The following is a 19,308-nucleotide window of genomic DNA, read 5'->3' on the forward strand; positions in this document are numbered from 1 at the left end:
TACAATTCAAATCGCTTTAAATCTATTTAGTTTTCTCTTCTCTGAGATAATGGAAAGGTGGTGGTGCCAACCCTCAACATACATGAACAGGAACAAAAGGCAGCTCTTTACACCCCATCTGCTAAATTCAGCTGTTGTCAACAACTTAATATCCCTAAACCCTAATATAATATCAACTTCCGCTAAATTTAGCACCTGTTCCTGTTCCAAACCCATCTCCTAACTAATAACTTATATTAATTAGTTTTACATAAAAATTGAAATGGTCTATAATATTTAATCGCTTGCTAGCCGTACATCGATCATTAGTCCTGCTAGCAGTTGGCTCAGTATGGACTTTAGTCTGTCGACCCTTACCAATTTGGCTTCTATTATATTATTAGGCCTTGGCTTCCTCAGCTCTTCTCTTCTGATCACCTGAAAGTTGCTCCAAATGATGGTGTCCAAAAATCAGCTGTGGTCTCATTAGCAACCGGGAATGTGCTTGAAATTGGAACCAAACAGAGTCCTAGGCTTTGTAGATCTTGTTGTGCTCCTTCCGAGGCCTCCTCCATTTTATCAGTACCCTGTTGCTGTTGCATGGGAGCTCCATTTTTCATATATGGAGTACTTAAAACCTGAAATATTACATAAAGAAAATCTTATATATCAGAACTAAGTCCAGACTTGTATAAAGAATTTCATTAGGTCTACCTTCTTTTTGAAGAACAACCCAGAAAACAAATTAATCAATTACTTATTTTGTTTCTGTAGGCAACTAGGGTTTCTTAATTTAACAAGTCTAAACCCGAAAAAAAAAAAAATAGAGTTACTAAAAGGAACGTACACTGACTTGATCGTGGAGGAATTTGATGTACTCAATAGCTTCGTGGAGGACAGAAGCTGTATCAGTCTGAAAAAGAAAAATAAAAAGGATTCAAGGTAAGTTTGATGAATTCCTCTATTTAGTAAATTAGTAAAGTGTTTTTTTTCTTGAAAAAGTAAAGAAGAAAACAACAAAACTCTACCTTTCCGAAAGGTGAAACCAATTGCTGGAGGGCGGTGATCCGATCCCCAAGCTTCTCTTTCCGAACCTAATCAATAACAAATTAATCAAGCTTTAATTAAAATTTTAAAAATCACTTTGACAAAGAAAAAGCTTGCTAGCTCATCAATCGATGGCTGCTGCCAAAAACTTTTGATTAGATATGTGTGTCGTACCTTAAAAGTCGGTAAGGGTGAAGGTGTTTCAATTCGAGCTCTTTTGAATACAGGTTCACAGGCGCTGCTGCTACTTTTCTTTACAACAGAGGAGCTTGAATCTTGGACACCTCCATTAGTATTGGCCTGAAATTTCGAAATTTCAACATCTAAATTGTTAGTCTCAAACCCTTTTGTCATACATATGGTCATAAACCCTAGCTAGCTAGCTATATGTTGAATAGGTAAACTGTAAGGTTCATTACTTACCTTGGTGGTAAAGTTGTTGGAATTGGGTTTCTTTTCATGAAAAGGTGACAGAGAAGGTGTTGTATACTGTGCTTGTGAGGAGGAAAACAGATCATTACTAGATCGAATAGTATTGTCTTGATTTAAAGCCGCAGGAGCGGGGGCGTTCCAGAAGGGTGTACTAATGTTATTGGAAAAGTGCAAGCTACTGCCACCACCAACAACAGGTTGTAACTGCTTTGGAAGCGCTGAGGGTCTTAGGCAACTGTTTGGAGAGTATCTCGGCGGCCAACAATTACTAGTAGGAGAAGATGATAATAACGAGCCATTTGAAAACTGATTGTTGTTGAAAACTGATTGTTGGGGTTGGGTTTGAGGTACTGGTTCAGAATCAAATAGAGTTTGCAACATTAAGGCTGAGGAGAAGCCGTAAGAATTAGCAGCTGATGACGATGAGCTTATAGGAAAGCCAGAAGACGATGGTGAACCTAATTGGTCTAAAGAGAAATCTTGATTCATGGGCTTGAAAACATTTATGAGAGAAGATGATTCTTCATCGCCTAGGGCGCCGGTGTTCAACTTGGTGTTCATACCCATATCTTCTTGGAGCATAGAATTATGAAAATTGCTCTCACCTCTTCCACTACCACTGCGACTACAGCAAGATAATTAAGATGATAAAAGTCAGTGATGTTGATATAAAATTCAATTTCCACATAAAGCTAATTAGTACTATATATGAATTCAATTTCCCAATCATTAAAGTTCATATCATATTGATTTTTTTTCCCTAAATCAATGAATAGAACTAAGACTAAATAATTAAGGGTTTTCTCATGCATGGATTTCAACTAATTAAGAAAAGTAGCTATTTAGCTAGCAAATGAATTAAACGAACTTACAGGAGCAAAGCTTGGTTGAAATCTGAGGGTGTTGAAGATAACGATGATGAAAGACCAAAACCTATCATTTGCAAGGTGGAATCATGATCAGGCTTTTGAACATCTTGATATTGATCAAAATTAGCAATAGAATTACTATGATCACCACCGTCATGGTCATCAGAAACCAAGTTATTAATCTCACCGCAGGAAGACCTTGTTGCCTTGATGTCCACCATGTCGTTGGGGTAGCCGAAGCCCCCCATATGATCATTAAAACCCACAGAACACGGTGATGCCGCCAGCACGTGTCTCGATGAACTCCACCATGAGTTGCCGCCACAAATCCTGGCCTGAAACTCCTCCGCCATAGTAGTATTCAGCTCAAAAGTATAACGCTTCGGTCACCTTTGTCCCTTGTTCTTAATTTGCCTCTTGGTTTGAGGTCTCATGAAGTAGAAGTATTGATCATATAAGAGTGAGAGGGAGGGGCTATAAATATACACACACACACACACACAGTAAGGAAATATGAAATATGGTTATGTGAGCTTTGCAAAGTTGCAATTTGTAAAAGTATATATCTCATACGGTTAGGGCCTTAGGGGATAGTAGATGCAAATTATTTTACGGGAATCCGGTTGACATTTTTTGAAGGGAGATGATTGGACAAATGAGAGAGAGCGTTCTGAATCGAATTTTCTTTGCTTTTTCTTTTAGCTTTGAATTTATTGTTATTTATTATATTGTATCCATATGTTTTTTATGCCCTCGTCTCTTGCCTTTCATTTTTTTAGAGTTATTTTATTCTATATTTTATATATTATTTTTGTGTGGAAAATTCTTATGGTGATGCTTGTGAATAAAGGGATGAATGATGATGATGATGATGGGGTTTGATCTGACCACCACCTCACTGTTTTAGACGAATAACTTGCTTCTTTTTAAATGGTCTGTGTTGAAATCAGACGGTTGAATTCAGATCAGGGTCTTAGAATAATAATGGAAAAGTCCAAGCCCTAGTATTAAAATCTCAAGATTAGGACCCATGGGGGACTACCGGACCACGTATAAATGATTATGGGTTATTAGGTTACGCTTCTATGTTTCGAATTTCTAATCCCACGACATCGCAAGGGGCGAGTGACGTTCAGAGTCTTCATATACTATTTGATCCTCAACAAATGTAATGTGGCACTTGTAATTTTGCATTTTTATTCGCATCTTCAATGTAGGATGATGAGTAGTTTACTGTTTAACTAAATTCAAAACAAAGTACTTGCTTGACTTGATTATAATCTCCATATAAAAGAGCGTTTAAAATGATGATCAGGGACATCTCAAACTACTTCAATCTAAAGAAGGCTTATTATATTAACATTCCACAAATTGTTGAATAAACTCTACATACTTAATACATCCCATATTTGCTTTTTCAATGAAAAATTATCTTAATACACCCCACATAATTCCCCATAATACCCTCACACCTCACATTCTCAATATACACCTTACATTTTCTACATGCACCCCATATTTTCTATAATCCCACATTTCTCAAATCTTATAAAGCTTTTGATTTGGACAAAAAATGCCAACTGGAATTTTGACAAAATATGCCGCCTAGGATTTAAAGCATATGTGGATTGTTTTCAATTCACCATTAAAATTAATGTCGTCTGTTTTTAATATTTGGTGGTCATTTTAGATGTTTAATTCTTCATGTAATCCTTGTGATCCCTAAAACATGAATACGAACATAGAAGCTTGAATAACGTAGCAAAAGTAAGATTAAATAATTATCGATGTTGTCAAAATCACTAAAACAATAAAAAATTTGAAGTCTTACCTCATTTGAAACTTCCGAAACATCGATTTCGTGTTTCATTCATCAAAAATAATTTTTCTCAATCAACATATTTGTAGTTTCATTGGTTAGGGTTTTGTTCAACAATGGAGTGTCAGAGAGATTTTGATCATTAAATTAGATAAATAATACGTTAAAAGTGATTTGAAGTGTAATTAGATTTTTTTTTTTTTTTACTTGATAAGGTCAAAATTATCATTGCATAATAGGGTAAATAAGTTATTTAATATTAAATTTTAATATGTGGTGCATTCAACATTTTGTAGAATGCTAATATAAAAAGGCTCGAAGAAATTGACATATGACAAAGCAAACCTAGCGACTGTAATTTGCGCAGCACACCATATTTGCCTAGCGCCTTGTGTAGGAAAATGGTGTGTTGTGTATGCTTATTTTCAAAATAACTTAATATTTTCATGGTATGAAATCTTTAAAATTTAGGCTTCTTCCTTTCATCAAATCTTTTTTCCTATTCTAACAAACTTCAAGACCTCTTTTAGTACTGAATATCACTAGGCCAAATGATCATCAATCTTATCTCTTAAATTTCGATGGTAAATTTGTCATTCTAACGCTGTATTAGATAGCTCCAACAATGTTGAATCAGAAGTTTATGTAACCACCAAAAATACCGAATGCAATCATGCATGCTTATCTCACCACAAAGATCAAAAGGGTTAGGATTTTAAGCCAGCAAGTTGGGGACTTTGGGAAGTTACGGGAGAAGAAGGCTAGCTCTATAACACTAGCACCTCAAGAAGGCTAGCTCTACAACACTAGCTACTCTTTATACTGTGGTGGTTAATTCAGTAAGCGCAGTTGACTTGACAAATAATCTAGCTGCTGCTCCAATTTTCCACAGTAGGAGTCTGATATTTCTAAATTCGGATCCCTTTGAAAATTTAAGTAAGAAGAGCATCAAATTTGTGGCTGATCGTCACCATGCATGTACAGTACAAGGAGAAAGAAACACTTGGGCTTTTAGACTAGAACCGATTAGCAAGGACCACATTTATATAGAATGAATAAATATTTAGGAAACTAGATATTAATCTTTGAAAAAGATTTAGTTTAGAATAATACCGTATGCAAGATTAATAATTGAATTAAGTCCTTGACCAAATAACCACGTCAGCCTACATAATTTCACATTAGGTTGTCATTTATTTCTTTGTTGGTTTATGTTTTATTCTTCCAATTATACCCTTTTGTGAATGTTTGTAACGAAGATGTTTTTTTTTTTTTTTTTTTTTTGTTAACAATCATAGGACGTCATTTATTATAGCTTTTTTTTTTTAGGATGTATAATGTATATCATGATACTTTGCAGTAGTTTTTTTTATTCTCATTCCAATTTCAAACTGATTTTAGTTTATATTTTAGAAATTAGTAATTCATTTTCTAAAATTAAGAGGGCTATGTATATAGTATTTGTAATGCCATCACTATTTTTTTACCATGGAACCTAAGTTACAAATATTTAAGCGCATTTGACTAGATCCTATGATTTAAGGTGCACCCACTATGATTACATATTTACATATGCGGTACTATGATTACAGTATCTAGTATGATTACATATATGTAGGTGCACCTACTATGATTAAATATTTACATATGCACCTAAATATGTAATCATACTATGATTTAGTCGAATGCACCTACTATGATTACATATTTAGGTGCATTCGTTTACTGCATTCATGTAGGTACTATGATTTGAGTGCATTCGTGTAGGTACTATGATGTAGGTGCATTCAAATAGATAACATATTTAGGTGCATTCAACTAGATACTGTGATTTAGGTGCATTGTAGTAGGTACCATAGTTTACGTGCATTCAACTTGGTACTATGATTTATGTACATTCGACTACGTACTATGATTTAAGTACATTAGGACATGATTTAAGTGCATTCGATTTTGTATAATATATGATTTGGGTATTTTTATTTCCTCTATGCTTTGGATGATGATAATGAATAATTTGAATTAGGTATTTGTTTAATTCTTGTAACGTATCACTAATAGTTTTTTGGACGTCTAGATGAGGTATATTTATTGTTTGAGAAAGTCAAACAATAATCAATGCCAAACAATATGGAGCAAAATAAAACCAAATATTTAATATGGGCATTATGGGAACAAAAAAAAGATTAAATCTTTAAAAAAAATATATGAATTTTAGTATTTATGCTGACATGGAAATATAGTCAAGGGAATATAATGAATATATAACCTAACATAAGGTTTTAATTGAATTTCAATCTTTATCAAGGATTAAAATAAAGAAACCCCATAAATATTCTTGATGGCGGTCAATTAGGGCAAATGGGCGTGCAGGGACGAGTTTTCATTCTCAACTAAGCAAAACGCGTTCTTACAGCCCATATTTTTTGACATTTCATTCAGATGTTAGTGACTATGTATGTTCACCTAATTCTTCACAAAAAATAATAAGAAAATGGTTGACTGCAATTATACATGGAGCTTAAAAGGAGTGTTAGGTCAGATCCATGAGTTTCTGCAACTGCTTTCCTTAATAATGATGTAAGGAATTAGCAAATATATTTTGACACATACTGATCATACAAAATTGTCAGCTTCGGCACACGTGTGGAATAATTTGTTTTTTTTAATGAAATGATACAAAAATGTGCATCCCAATTTGTGTATAGCAGTGGTGAAAATTAATCATGCATATGCATTTTGGTTCGGGTTCGAACTTTACCGATTACTCTTCTCCAACTAACTATTTAACACATTAACACTATCATTGTACTAAAAAAATATTCTCAAAAAAGCTTCTGGTTTGAACTCTACCAATTACTCTCCCCCAACTAACTATTTAACCTACCAAGATTACTATGCTCAATGAAATATTCTCAAAAAAACTTTTTAAAAAATCGACCAAAAGAATTAATAAAGGGATCCGAAAAAGAGGATATAAAAGAATATCTTCGAACTGCTAATAAAAAACTCCAGCAGAAAAAAAAGGATTCAAGTGAATTACAGATATGACTTGTTTGATTTAAATTAGAGAGTATTTAACTTGTAAAGCATGATTATGACTTATCCTTTGAGAAGCAAAATGAGTCAACCGGGGGCCCATTGGGGCAGGCACGCGTGCGTCGACACTGGGGCCTCTCAAACTTTGGCTAAGCTCGACAACAGTCAAATGGCCCTGAGATTTGAGGGACGGGTTTTCCTTCAATTTTTGTCATTTCTCGTAGCTAACACGACGAAGCCAGCCAGACCGCCCACCTCTCATCCAATCACAGCCGTCCAATCTCATAACCAAATCATGGGCGGCATCCTTGTTCATTAAATAATCCATTATCCAAAACGTGGTCGTCCTGCAAAATAGAGGGAAAAGTAGAAGAAAAACCATGGTAATCCCGCAGGACAATTAGAAATGTGAATTAATTAGGAGGCCAGATTAAGCGATCTAGGGAGAGAAGATTTGAACACAGTATTACAAGTATAAAGATAAACATTCTATAGTTAAATTATAAGAGCTTGTTTGGAAGCTTTTAAAATGATCGAAAAAAATTTTGTTAAAAATATTTTTAGAATCAATTTTTGGTGTTTTTAAAATAACTTTCAAACGAGTCTTAAATCTTTTGCTACTATTAGAAGTTAATTATGTCAAATAGTATCGACCACTAGTCTTGATAGTTATGTCAAATTTTTACCGAGTACTAATTACAAAATGTTTACTTTCTTACGTGTTTTTTGGCACAAGATGTTGCATTAAAAATACTTTCTCTTATACCTTAAAAGTCATTACCCTAATTAATGGCATGGGATAAGAGAAGAGTCGCCTCTGCACTTGAGAGAAAGACACGATATACTCGCTTTCTTTTTTGTCTTGATAAAGAAAAGGAAATTAGGTCACAGCCATCCAACTTTTGGATCTTCTTCTTGTATTTTTATGCATTCAGAAATGTTCCTCCCAAAAACTGACCACTTTGGTTGGACCCTCATGCTCATGTCACGCCTTGTGACTCCCTACCACACCGCCGAATGGTTTTGTTCATCTTTGTTCTTATAACTAATTGCTTAATATTAATTAATTATATATGTTATGCAATTAATTGCGATCATTGCACTAAGTTGCATCTATTATTATAGGCGCGTGCACTAATTGGGTTATCTCAAACATAAAAAGAGGACCGTAATTATTTCGATATGTTCCTAAGTTTATTATAATCATAATGCGTGTATGATCTTCAACATTCTCTCATACATGCAATAATATGAAATTAAGTGATTATTTAACCTTAGCTAGCACTGGTGATAATTTACTATTTCATATTGGTATCGACTATGCAATTGTATAACGAAATTAATGATGTCATGCTGAGCAAGTCTTGAGGTGTGCACAAAATGAATTCACATGTAGTAAGAATAGCAGATTGAGATCCTCTCAAGAACTCACACTCCGGAGTTCGTGAACCGAATAATCCAAATTGTTCAATCTAAATCATGCAATTCTTATTAATCCATTCCACTGACCCACCTTACACACAATCTCTTTCTCCAATGTCCAAATATCTCTCTCTCTCTCTCTCTTGAACAACCCAAATTGCACGGTCCTTGGAATAGTCGCCATTAAGTGGCATGCCTAATAAAAATGATATTAACAAGACAAATGAGAACAAGATGGAAAAATGAGAAATTGATCAGTGATGGTTTTTCTGTTTTGTTTTTTTAATTAAAAAAAAACAATACGAGTTCGAGTAGCCACCAGTTGACCATGTGATTTTTATGTCCAATCTAAGGTAGTGGACCATATGTGTTGTAAATCAAACGTGTTTGTCTAGCTAAGTATCCTTATAGTCAACCCCAAACTAAGTTAAACACGCACCATAGTGAGAGCCGTCCATTCTTTCTTTTTTCTTGTTTGCATTTATTTTATTTTCTTGTTTCAAATGTCTGTAGAAAAGCTCTATTCCTATTTCATGAGGCAGTCCACATCGATATAATGAAAGTGAGGGACTTAAACTTTGTTTCGAGCATGAACCCTAGTACCTTTGCCTCTCTTGCCCTTGCAATGAGTGGTCGAAGGCTGTGGTGCCTAAAGACGGGCCAGACGCAGCAGAGTGACGGCCCAGGAGCAGATAAATTTGTCCACATATAATGGTGTTTTTGTATCGTATCCTGTCAGTTAATCTAGTTTTGATTGCCGTTATTACTAACAAGAAATCCTATTAAATATGATATGAAAAAGCAAGGCAATAGCAGTGGTTATGGTAGTTTAATGGGAATTGGATGAGCTAATGGTATTTATAGACAGGCAATAATACATTATGTTTATCTTAGTGAGCAACTAAGCATATTAATTTGTATTCATCTATGGGGATAAGGCATGTTCAACTGAAAAATGATTAAAGTGCAAAATTAAAGCTCTAAAATTTGCTTTTTCGTGCAGTCCTACTACTTCTTTAATTTATCATTTTGATTAATCGGACAGCTGTTGTGTCTACTTGTTCTAATCTTTTTTGTCTTCACCTACTCTCTCTCTCTCTCTCTCTCTAATTACCCAAAATGCAATTATATTCTAAATAAGGTTTTGTTCCCTCTCAATAGCCATCTCTCTCAAGATTGACTTCCACGAGTCTAATTCAACTAATTTCTACTACATTTTCCACCAAAGAGGAGGCTCCTACACTCCAAAGAATGACAAGTCATTAATCATTAGCTTTGTTGACCTCCAATATATGAAACGTTACCAAGTTAGTCCTCCCCCTTCGGCCCTCCTTCGTGTGGTGTGATGAGGTTGACATGGATATGTTAGATAAAAACATTCCTTTAGTCATCGATCATTAGGTCCCACATCTACTAAACCCTTTAATTAAGAAAAATTCTTAAGTCTAATCTAATATGTAGGTTTAATTCCAGGAGGATTCTTATTGGATCCTTCAATCATATCCGTTTATCGTACATCGCACGGTCATAAACTATTGTAAATTTTTTTATTTAAAATTGAATATAAACAGTATCTGACAAAAACTGGCTGCACGATATACAATGAACGGATGTGATTGAAGGATTCCCGGGATCCTCACAAAGAGGATTTGGTGAGGATCCTCGCTTGGTTTAATTAACTGGGACATTGATTGAAATATGTGTCATACCCTGTCCCATGCTCTTCAAGCAAATCTTTCAATATCCCCAGCTCATTATGCTCTTTTTTACGTCTTAAACTGATTAAAAGCATGTAGAGTCCATTTCATGTAGATGTAGAGTAGAGCTCATCATTCATGTTTGTAATAATGTATCCTAGGTTTCTCAAATGACAAAATGTATCCTATATAGTTCCTTTTACTAGCCTTTAGATCTTTCTCAATTTTGATTGCTTTTCTTCAAGAAGCACTTTCAAGTAGTGTGTCTTAGATTACTAGTAGTTGGAATTTCAGTAAACTTTCAACGTATTTTTAATAAAAATTCTAGCAAAAGTACTTATGAGTAGAAGTAATCTCTGAATAAGGTATATGTGTCCAAATAATACATGATTCTAAATTTATAGGGCTGATTACAAGATGTGGGTCAATAGATGACCGTCTCGTACATATGATATCATACATGTACATTGTGATTGTGATTGTGATTGTGCATGATACATAAAATTCTTAAACTAGTCAACTTTCTTGTAATTTATCAAAGGACTTGGAATATATCTCAATGGACTTAAAAGTTACATGAGGAAGTAGTTTTTGTTGCTTTCATGGTGGTAATTAAATTGGAGTTGAGAGATGGGTTGGACCTGCTCTTTCTGTTTCTTTCTCTAATGTCATAATTGTTAAAGAAATATTTTGGCACAACGAATGAACATTTTCTCACTCTCTTTTCTTTCTTCAAAAGTAACAAAAATATATACATTTCTTCTTGATTTTCTCTTTCTTGTCCCTTATCTGAGGTCATGCATGGTTTCTCAAATCTAAGTTTTATGTATAAAATGTGTAACCCACATCACAAGCATGACCGTGAGAGAGCTGACAATTGATCTCAAGATTAGGTTGCTCTAAAACTAACAGTACAGAAGATTCACATATAATTATGGCAAAAGTTGCCGCTTCTGTACGTAGCTGGTGGAGAACAGAAGAAGTTGGATGGTTAAGTCAATTGCCCTATACATATCATGATATAAAAGTACTAAATATCAAGAGGGTTACACATATATACAACAGCTAAGAGACAATTATGCATGGGGAATAAGACGAGACAACATTGTCATTTATGCTAGTTTTATTAAGGAAATTAAAATATGTGATAAACCCCTTGTCCTAGACGGATCAGTATTTTTTTTTATAGACGAATTGCCAAATTTCATACCATATGTATGATTCAACACTTAATCACCCGTTAGCCCATCAAGAGTGAGATTTTATCCTAATAAACCTCGATGTATTTAGGAATAGACTTGTATAATATATTGAAATTTGTTTTGTCAATTTTGATCAAACGTGAGATTCTCAACACAAAGTGATATTAGTTTCGTGGGACTTCTCTTTTCACTTTTAAATTAGGTCATAAATCCGAATCAACATCTCCATAAAGGTTCAAAATTAACCAATTTCTTTACTTAAATGTATACATAAACTAGAAAAACAACCCAATCTTATAAACAAAGGTTTATCTGTTTTACGTACCTTCCTATGTTCTTGTCCTTGCATTAAAATAAACAAGTTTTGTTGAACCTACTATTACTTATAAGATTTGGAAAAATAATAATCAATAAAATTAGAGGCCATTTGTTTTAATTTTAAATATCACAAAATACATCCCTTAGACTCGTAAGTCTGGGAGATAAAAATGTCATTGACGTATTCGGTTAGGCTTTTTCTTCAACTGTATTCGACAACATTAGTGATGTAATATGCACCTAATCTTGTAAGTACTCAGAAAATCATGTACCAAATACGTAAAGGCAGTTGCAATAGTTGATAATTCATACTTGTTTCCTTCACAAAGATCCTCTCAGATTTGGAACCTATTATATTAAGTCAATTGTGAGGAAGAAGTCAAGCAACCAAGGTCAGACCTTGCATGGTTGAATTCAATGCCTTGGGCTCCCCTTGGGGTTTAGGCCACAATTTGGAACCTGGTTTGGTTCAACCCAAAAGAAGTTGGGGGTTTTTTAGTTGGTTTGAGTTGCATTTTCCTTTTTCTGACCCAGTTTATATTATATATGGGTTGATGGTTTTTCTGTAGGCCCATTGTCCTGTCGATCTCGCAAAAAATTGGACAATATCTTAATTCTTCCCATAACCATAACAAATCAAAGACTAGAGATTATATTCAGCAAAAATTATTTGATATGACACGTTTACTTGGAAATTTTCCTGATATAAGGAATGAGAAAGCATGCAATTTTACATCTATTTTTTAATCCAATACATTTCTCGTTCTAAGTTGGTAAACATGTTATTAGTTTTTCGATAAATGAAAAAAGAACACAATGAGCCTTAATTAGTTAATTAAAAAAACTCAACATTAGCCAAATGACATGTGGGTGATAGTTCAAACGACATCTTCCACCACCTCCCTCTCTCTAATGTTCGACCGATGCTTTTTCTTTCTTATAGTTGCTGATTGTGTGAGATTCAAAATCACAACTGAGAAAAGAACATCCCTAAATCAATAGTCAGCTATTCGATACATTATGTTGAAAACAAAATCATTATCTATTTGGAATATGCACTGAAAAGTAAATCAAAACTAGGAAAAAAAGGGATGTCGTGGCTTGTCGGGGAGCGTGAAAGCCTCCCTTTGTGTTTTCCCGACGGGGTTGGCTGGAGCATATACAAGTTCTAATGTTTTGAAATTCTTTCTATTTATTTCAGGGCACATTTGAAATTTTATTAAATAAGTTTTTAAGTTGGGTGTAAAGATAAGATATACGGTTCAAATATAATTTCTCTTAATAAAATCGTTCCCTAATTAATTGCACTTGCACTTGCACTATTCTGACAAGTGGCAACCATGCCATTATCCAATCCAAGGGTTTCGGTGTCAAACGTCAAGCACAAGTAGCGTCTAATGTGCCCAATTCTTCTAGTTGGGACCAATATGACATTGACAAGCCAACAGCTCTAGACCAGAGTGCAATCGGCACATGCTGCCATGACTTTATACACTTGCCACCTTCCTAAGCAAAGGAAATTATGCAACCGAACAAATATAAAAAATATAAAAAGGGCAGAAAATTTGTTGAATCTCATCATCTTTCAAGCGAAATTTCTCGGGATTCCTTTTCAGTCACATCTCAATCCACTTTCTGGCAAAGGTAATCCTCTCTAATCATATGTTTATGAAATCCTTAATCCTTCGTCCTCTTCACATGTTGATCTCTCTCATAAGTGAACCCACCTTTCCTTTTTCTTGCACATGAGTCGGTGAGGCGCACATTTTCTTCACAACTGGATAAGATTTGTGTGTATGGGAATTCAGTTAGAAGATAGATAGGAATCACAAGCAATTGTAATATTAGGGTTCACTTTGATGTTGTAGAATTCAGTGTAATTCCTCTGAAGTTGCGGAAAACACGAATCCTAGAACATCTGGAATCCATCAAGGGAGAGAAAATCGTCTGCGGATCGTGTCGATTGATTCATAAATGGCATTCTACAGCTCCAACTACTATGAGGCTGGTGATCTTGGTGAGTATAGTTTAACCCCTTATGCTGATATTCATGATCATCATGCTTCTCTAGATCAAGGACCAACATCTTATTATTATTCAAGCCATGAGCCCCCCACCCAAAACTCGTATTATTATTCTAGCCATGAGCCCCCCACCCAAAACTTGTTTCAGTATGATCCAACTCCATCTCAATATTATTATGCTTGTCAAAATTCTTACACAAAACCTCTATCCATCAATTACTACCCAAATGTTTATAACCCGAGTTATGATGCTGAAGCGACTCAGTTTATGATATCTTATTCCGTTTCATCCAAGTCTAATGAGCTTGAATTTGAAGAGTATGATCCTACGCCTTATGGTGGGGGATTTGATATTGCTCAAACTTACGGAAAGCCCCTTTCGCCTTCACTTGAAACTTGTTATCCTCGTTCTTCTGGGCCTGCTGCCCTAAGTCCCACCTCTTTAGAAGGTGTCACTGATGGCTCTATCGTGCCGTGGAGTGGTAAGCAAGAACCCTCTGAGCAAGCACCAAAACCCATCAACGGAAGCCAACCGATGCAGGCGGTTGAAGAAGAGAAGCAGCACCAAGAGAGGATAGAAGATCAGCCAAATCAAGTTGAGGAAAGTGAAGAAGTTGTGCAGGGTAGTTATGAACATGAGCAGCAAGTGTATAATCAAGTTCCTAGTGGATATGGACTGGAGGCCATGGATATTTGTGAGAGTTTGTTTGGGTATTGGCCTTGCCTGGCTCGTGATTTTAAGAGAGGCAATGGAAATGCTGATTCTTGCTATGAATTTGGTAGTGGTCAAGGAAGATATAGGAATCCATGGAAAGGAACTGCAGATTATCTTTTCGGAAGCTCAAATCCGTATGGAGAAATAAGGGATGAAGGAAGCAACTATTTACAATAGGCAGGATTGGATAAACTGAAGATATTAATTTGGAGATTGTAATAACTCTGTCTTCTTGTTACCCACAACTTTTTCAAGTCAGAATCTTTGCTTGTAAGAATGAATAATGATGTTGGACAAAGCATTCTTAATAAAAGCTTATTTGGAAGTGCTTATTTGTGAAGTGGTACGCACTTTTGTTTTTGGAAGTGTTTTTAATGAAAGCGTTTTTGTTAGAAGCTAGCACAAAGAAATTTTTACTAAAAAATAGTGTTTCATGAAAAAACATTTGGTAGGTGTCATCCAAAAAGCACTATAAATGACTTTAATTAACAATCCAAAAATACTTTTAAGTTTTTCTTTCAAACAATATCAAAAACGTTTCGAAGGAGTAAAAGCACTCCAAAACACTCTCCAAATCTGTGTTTGTTCTTAATCAATTCTTGGAGTAAATTATTGTTACTAATTACATTCTCTGTTAAGGCGACATAAATAACAGCAGTTAAGGCATCAGCAGGCAAACTTAGGAGGGAAAGGACCATTAGCATGCATGGATCAAAATCATCGAATGGAAGCATGTGTGCCTTATGAAGACATAATGATAAAAGGTTCATCAAGAAAGCATACGTCGGATTTGAAGATTTATAAACGATCATGCAGCTTGATGCATCAACAAAATAATCTTCCTTAAAATTTTGACAAGAATAATGAAGTTTATGTACGGAAATATGATTACGTACACCAATTTTCTTAAACATGACATATTCTTGTCTAATTAGAAAAAGAAGTATCGCTAAATTATTAACTAGTGTGCACCTCCTTGAAGTATCACATTTTACTCTCTTAAACATGAGAGATTCTTGTCTATTTGTCTTTGACGGAAGTATACGACACTAGACACAAGGACGCACAACTAGCAAGGGATGGATTTTTTAGTATGTCGAGAATACGTTCATGTACAACAAGTGTCATAATATAAATAGTTGGATACTTGATCAAATAATTTCCAATCACTTGTATTATGACACTTGGTACCGGGCTATGTTCCTAACACACTGAAAAAGTTCTCCTAACTAGGAGAGTTGAGTGTAATCAAAATACGGAGAGAATAAGGATATTTTGTATGTGTGGTTGGACAATCACATGATTCGAAATGTATATAATAAAATATTAATATATAAAAAATATTACTCTTACCACGTCACATTTTTGGTATGTCTGTCCATTTACTTTGTGTAATAAATTACTGTAAAATATTACTTATAAATAAAGAAATGAAAAAACTAGTAAATAAATCTTATTGAAAAAACTAGTAAATAAATTGTACCTTTTTTTCAGTTTGTACATTAACATCTTCACATGGTAGCTTTCCCCAAAATGAAACCTTAAATAAAAAGAAAAATTATTAAAAAGAATTTGAAAACTTTGAATTTTAATGGTAAGGATAAAATAAAGAGTAAAGTGAACTAGTATCGAGATTGACATTTTGATGTAAAAAATATAATTTTCGTTAAAATAAACAGTACTAAAAAATTTTCGATAAAATTTCAGTATAAAAACCTTCTGTGAAACCTTAGACATTCAGCTTTTGTCTGTCCTTCCTTCGCACAATGTCTCTGACACCAGTATCTTTGCTCACTCTCTGTCTCCTTCTCTTCCTTCTTCCTCCCACCGCCACATCAACCCTCCACAACCTCCTCCAAAGCCAAGGCCTCCCCGCGGGCTCTTCCCGGACAATGTGAAGTCATACAATCTCGACCAGACGGGCCGCCTGGAGGTGCATCTGGACCGCTCGTGCATGACCAAGTTTGAGACCAGAGTCTACTTTGAAAGCATAGTCAGAGCTAATCTCAGCTATGGCGTGCTCAGAGGCTTGGAGGGTTTGACTCAGGAGGAGCTTTTTCTTTGGCTGCCGGTGAAGGGAATCTCAGTGAGCGATCCGTCTTCTGGGCTGATTTTGTTTGACATTGGTGTTGCCCATAAGCAGCTTTCTCTCTCTCTCTTTGAAGACCCCCCTGTCTGCAAGCCTCAATCTCAAGGTACAAAAAAATCCCATCTTTTTTCTCTCTCCTCTCTCTACAAATTCAGTAAATTGTACAGATCTTTGAAATGAAATGTGACTTTGGGAATTCTTATTCCCCACAATTGAATTCCAATTGTCTATTTGATATTTTGATCCAATGTATTAGTGAAGGGAAGTAATTTTCGCACACCCTTTTCTCCTAAGTACATCCCGGTTTTTATGTGGCGTTTTAATTGAATAAATCTTAGGAGGGTGCGTTGAACGAGAAAATGAGTATATGGAAATTGTTTCCTATGCATTATTGCAATTTTTAGCATTAAGGTTGGTAAAATTGACATTAGAACCATGCAATTCAGGCATTTCACTGAAGAGTGAAGGAGGAAGGAAGATTGGATTTCAGGCCCAGAGATGAAGATTTGATCTTTTGTCACTTGACGGTTAATCACTTAATCTTTCTCCTCCTTTTGTTTTGTGGGTATTTTTCTCTTTTAATTTTGCGCAAAAAAGATTGAATGTTCATAGAAGCTTGTTAGGATTGTAAACAAAGGGAATGGAAAAGTGAGGCTAAGATTTGGAATCAAATGGTGCAATTTTGGAATTTTGCTCAATTGGAAATTTTGGTGTCTTTATATTTTTGTCTCAGTAGTTGCTTGGTCCCCAAGCCTGCAATATTGGTTGGCTGTCTTGTGGTATTTGCTTGTGTTTGTTTTTGTTGACACGTTCGTGGGATGGTGCAGTCCCTTATGTTCTTTTATGTTGTCAAGCTACAGCCAAACAATTTTCCATTTCTTTAATTAATACCTTCATTTAGTTTAAATTAGAATATCGCTCGGATCAAAACATGATGTTCCAGAACCTTCTGGATTGCCATATGCCAAGTGAAATTAACAAGTAATCAAAACAGAAAACAATGTTAGTTGTTTTTCAAGTTGTGTTGTGTTGTAGTTTGAAAGTGATTGTATGATCTGATCCCTCCATTTTGCTCTATATGTCATTGATGATCTCCAGCATCAATTCCCGGGTTTGCTCAGCTTCGAGTGTTTCGCAGGAGAATCTCTGAAAATCATTAGAATTTATATTAACTTCTGGTGCAGATAAAATTTCACAGCTTTCTTTGTTTTTGCTGGGACTTACCGTTACACAGGATGAAACCATCATTGCTCCGCTGGAGGTAGTGATGCTGGTGTCAGTGAGTTCGAAGCCAAAGGCGGTCATGGCTCCCATCAGTTTTGTGAACCCTCCTCGTTTCTTCTCGAGGACTGCCTTCACCCAAAGTTTGTTCCCATCAATCTTGGTCACATTCACCTCTGTCTGCCAAACCAGCAACAACATTGAAAATATATGAGCAGAAAAAAACTCCTAAATTGTCCTAAGAGATTGAATATGCTTGGTTGTTAGCTGGTTGTTGAAACCTGAATCCCGAATTTCTTCATCTCTTCTGCTGCATCAGAATGAGTTTCTTCTGTGTTCGGCTCCAGTGTTTCTTCTGGTGATGTTTCCATCTCAAAAATCTGGTCCTTGAGGAGGTTTACTTTCTGCTGCAGCTCCTGGATGTAAGTGATGGCATCCTCAACAATGGTTGCTTTGTTCATCTGAAACACGGCGAAAAACCATAGATGAGATACTCATGTTAATAATGGAAACTGGTACAATTTAAGGCAGGCAATCAAGGGCTTTGAGTACTTGCATTTGTGATATTCGGGACCAATGCGCGTAGTGCAAGTAGCCTTCCACTTAGCTTCTCCCTTCTCCTCCTCTCGGCGAACAGATTTTTGGATTTGAATTCACCGTCAGTTTTGGATTTGAAGGTCATCCTTCCCCCTCCGCTGCCCTCTTCTTCTGCTAAGCATAATTCATCCAAGACACAACTCACAGAGTTCATATTTCTGGATATGTTTTGATCAAAGTTAGTTTTAACAAGTGAGAGAGAGAGAGAGAGAGAGAGAGTAGTTTCTGTTACGAAATCATACAGATGGTCCTCACAAGGGTATCGTTCCATTGTGTGTGAGGGAGAGGAATTTTTTAGAGTCTAACTAACTAGAGAGAGAGAGAGGGAGAGAGAAATGTCCTAGACATTCAGTGTAGTACGTCCAATTGGTTAGGGGTTGTTCTAATATGTACACTTATAATATACTTTTACTGTAGTAATCTTGATCGCTCAATTTAATCCGTCGGATGAGTTTAAAGAGAGGAACAAGAAGTAGCTTGATTTCAAGATTTAGCATTCACACGTGTATAAGGTTTGCTTTTGGAAGGAAATTTTTACACTGATTTTCTCTTTATGCGCTTCTATCTTGTTTTCTAACTCTTATTTCTCCCTTAATTGATCATATCCAAAAATTTAAATAAACGAGTAAAAGTGGATAATGAGAAATAGAGTGCAAAAATCAAGACGATTGTTTTTGTTTTTGAATATATTCATGTCATGCCTGCTGGTCTTGTTGACCGGAAAAAGTACATAAACGTTTGATGGTTTGTTAGGGCAGACAATATTCCTTTCTTGTAGAGTGTAGAGTACACTTACTTTGTAAGGCCCTTCTTTCTAAATACTGTCTAGCAACTCAGC

At 35.4% G+C, this 19,308-nt stretch overlaps 4 protein-coding genes and 1 long non-coding RNA gene across 8 annotated transcripts; 3 read left to right on the forward strand and 2 right to left on the reverse strand.

The window, feature by feature from the left end:
• Positions 1-2,680, reverse strand: LOC103958722 (transcription factor bHLH112). 3 transcript variants are annotated; one of them, XM_048582590.1, is made up of 7 exons: positions 2,515-2,680; positions 2,331-2,391; positions 1,450-2,083; positions 1,201-1,326; positions 1,008-1,073; positions 827-892; positions 1-617 (listed from the first exon to the last, which is right to left on the reverse strand). In XM_048582590.1, the coding sequence occupies exons 1-7, from the start codon at positions 2,678-2,680 to the stop codon at positions 414-416; spliced, it is 1,323 nt and encodes a 440-aa protein (XP_048438547.1). In that variant the 3' UTR covers positions 1-413. The 3 variants fall into 3 exon arrangements, with proteins under 3 accessions (XP_048438547.1, XP_048438548.1, XP_048438546.1); XM_048582591.1 differs by having other exon boundaries at positions 833-892; positions 2,515-2,670; XM_048582589.1 differs by having other exon boundaries at positions 2,331-2,680.
• Positions 2,681-13,308: 10,628 nt separating this feature from the next.
• LOC103958632 lies at positions 13,309-14,740 on the forward strand. Its single transcript, XM_009370958.3, has 2 exons — positions 13,309-13,468; positions 13,693-14,740. Exon 2 carries the CDS (start codon positions 13,799-13,801, stop codon positions 14,738-14,740), a length of 942 nt encoding a protein of 313 aa, XP_009369233.1. The 5' UTR covers positions 13,309-13,468; positions 13,693-13,798.
• A 1,574-nt stretch (positions 14,741-16,314) lies between these two features.
• LOC103958543 lies at positions 16,315-17,350 on the forward strand. Its single transcript, XM_009370852.3, is given in 3 exon segments — positions 16,315-16,435; positions 16,438-16,758; positions 17,099-17,350. Coding segments are annotated over 3 exon segments (483 nt in total). The 5' UTR covers positions 16,315-16,329; the 3' UTR covers positions 17,155-17,350.
• On the reverse strand, positions 17,219-18,411 carry LOC125476420 (transcription factor DYT1-like). Of its 2 annotated transcripts, XM_048582599.1 has the most exons (3): positions 18,155-18,411; positions 17,877-18,053; positions 17,219-17,798 (listed from the first exon to the last, which is right to left on the reverse strand). In XM_048582599.1, the coding sequence occupies exons 1-3, from the start codon at positions 18,332-18,334 to the stop codon at positions 17,727-17,729; spliced, it is 429 nt and encodes a 142-aa protein (XP_048438556.1). In that variant the 5' UTR covers positions 18,335-18,411; the 3' UTR covers positions 17,219-17,726. The 2 variants fall into 2 exon arrangements, with proteins under 2 accessions (XP_048438556.1, XP_048438555.1); XM_048582598.1 differs by having other exon boundaries at positions 17,219-18,053.
• On the forward strand, positions 18,154-18,957 carry LOC125476421. Its single transcript, XR_007257735.1, has 2 exons — positions 18,154-18,295; positions 18,405-18,957. It is a non-coding gene; the product is annotated as an uncharacterized LOC125476421 (long non-coding RNA).
• The last annotated feature ends 351 nt before the right edge of the window (positions 18,958-19,308 follow it).

Source organism: the organism of the source record quoted next, unplaced genomic scaffold (genome assembly GCF_019419815.1).
Source record: "Pyrus x bretschneideri cultivar Hongxiangsu unplaced genomic scaffold, Pyrus_bretschneideri_v1 Contig19, whole genome shotgun sequence".
Classification (NCBI taxonomy): Eukaryota; Viridiplantae; Streptophyta; class Magnoliopsida; order Rosales; family Rosaceae; genus Pyrus; species Pyrus x bretschneideri.

Excerpts from the sequence above, each read along its gene's own strand:
- LOC103958722 (XM_048582589.1), bottom strand. The coding sequence starts at position 2,680 with ATGGCGGAGGAGTTTCAGGCCAGGATTTGTGGCGGCAACTCATGGTGG. Across the intron at positions 2,084-2,330 it reads TTCAACCAAGCTTTGCTCCT|TCGCAGTGGTAGTGGAAGAG; the intron begins GTAAGTTCGTTT and ends ATCTTGCTGTAG. Across the intron at positions 1,074-1,200 it reads CACCCTTACCGACTTTTAAG|GTTCGGAAAGAGAAGCTTGG; the intron begins GTACGACACACA and ends GTTATTGATTAG.
- LOC103958632 (XM_009370958.3), top strand. The coding sequence starts at position 13,799 with ATGGCATTCTACAGCTCCAACTACTATGAGGCTGGTGATCTTGGTGAG.
- LOC125476420 (XM_048582598.1), bottom strand. The coding sequence starts at position 18,334 with ATGAACAAAGCAACCATTGTTGAGGATGCCATCACTTACATCCAGGAG. Across the intron at positions 18,054-18,154 it reads TGAAGAAATTCGGGATTCAG|ACAGAGGTGAATGTGACCAA; the intron begins GTTTCAACAACC and ends CTGGTTTGGCAG.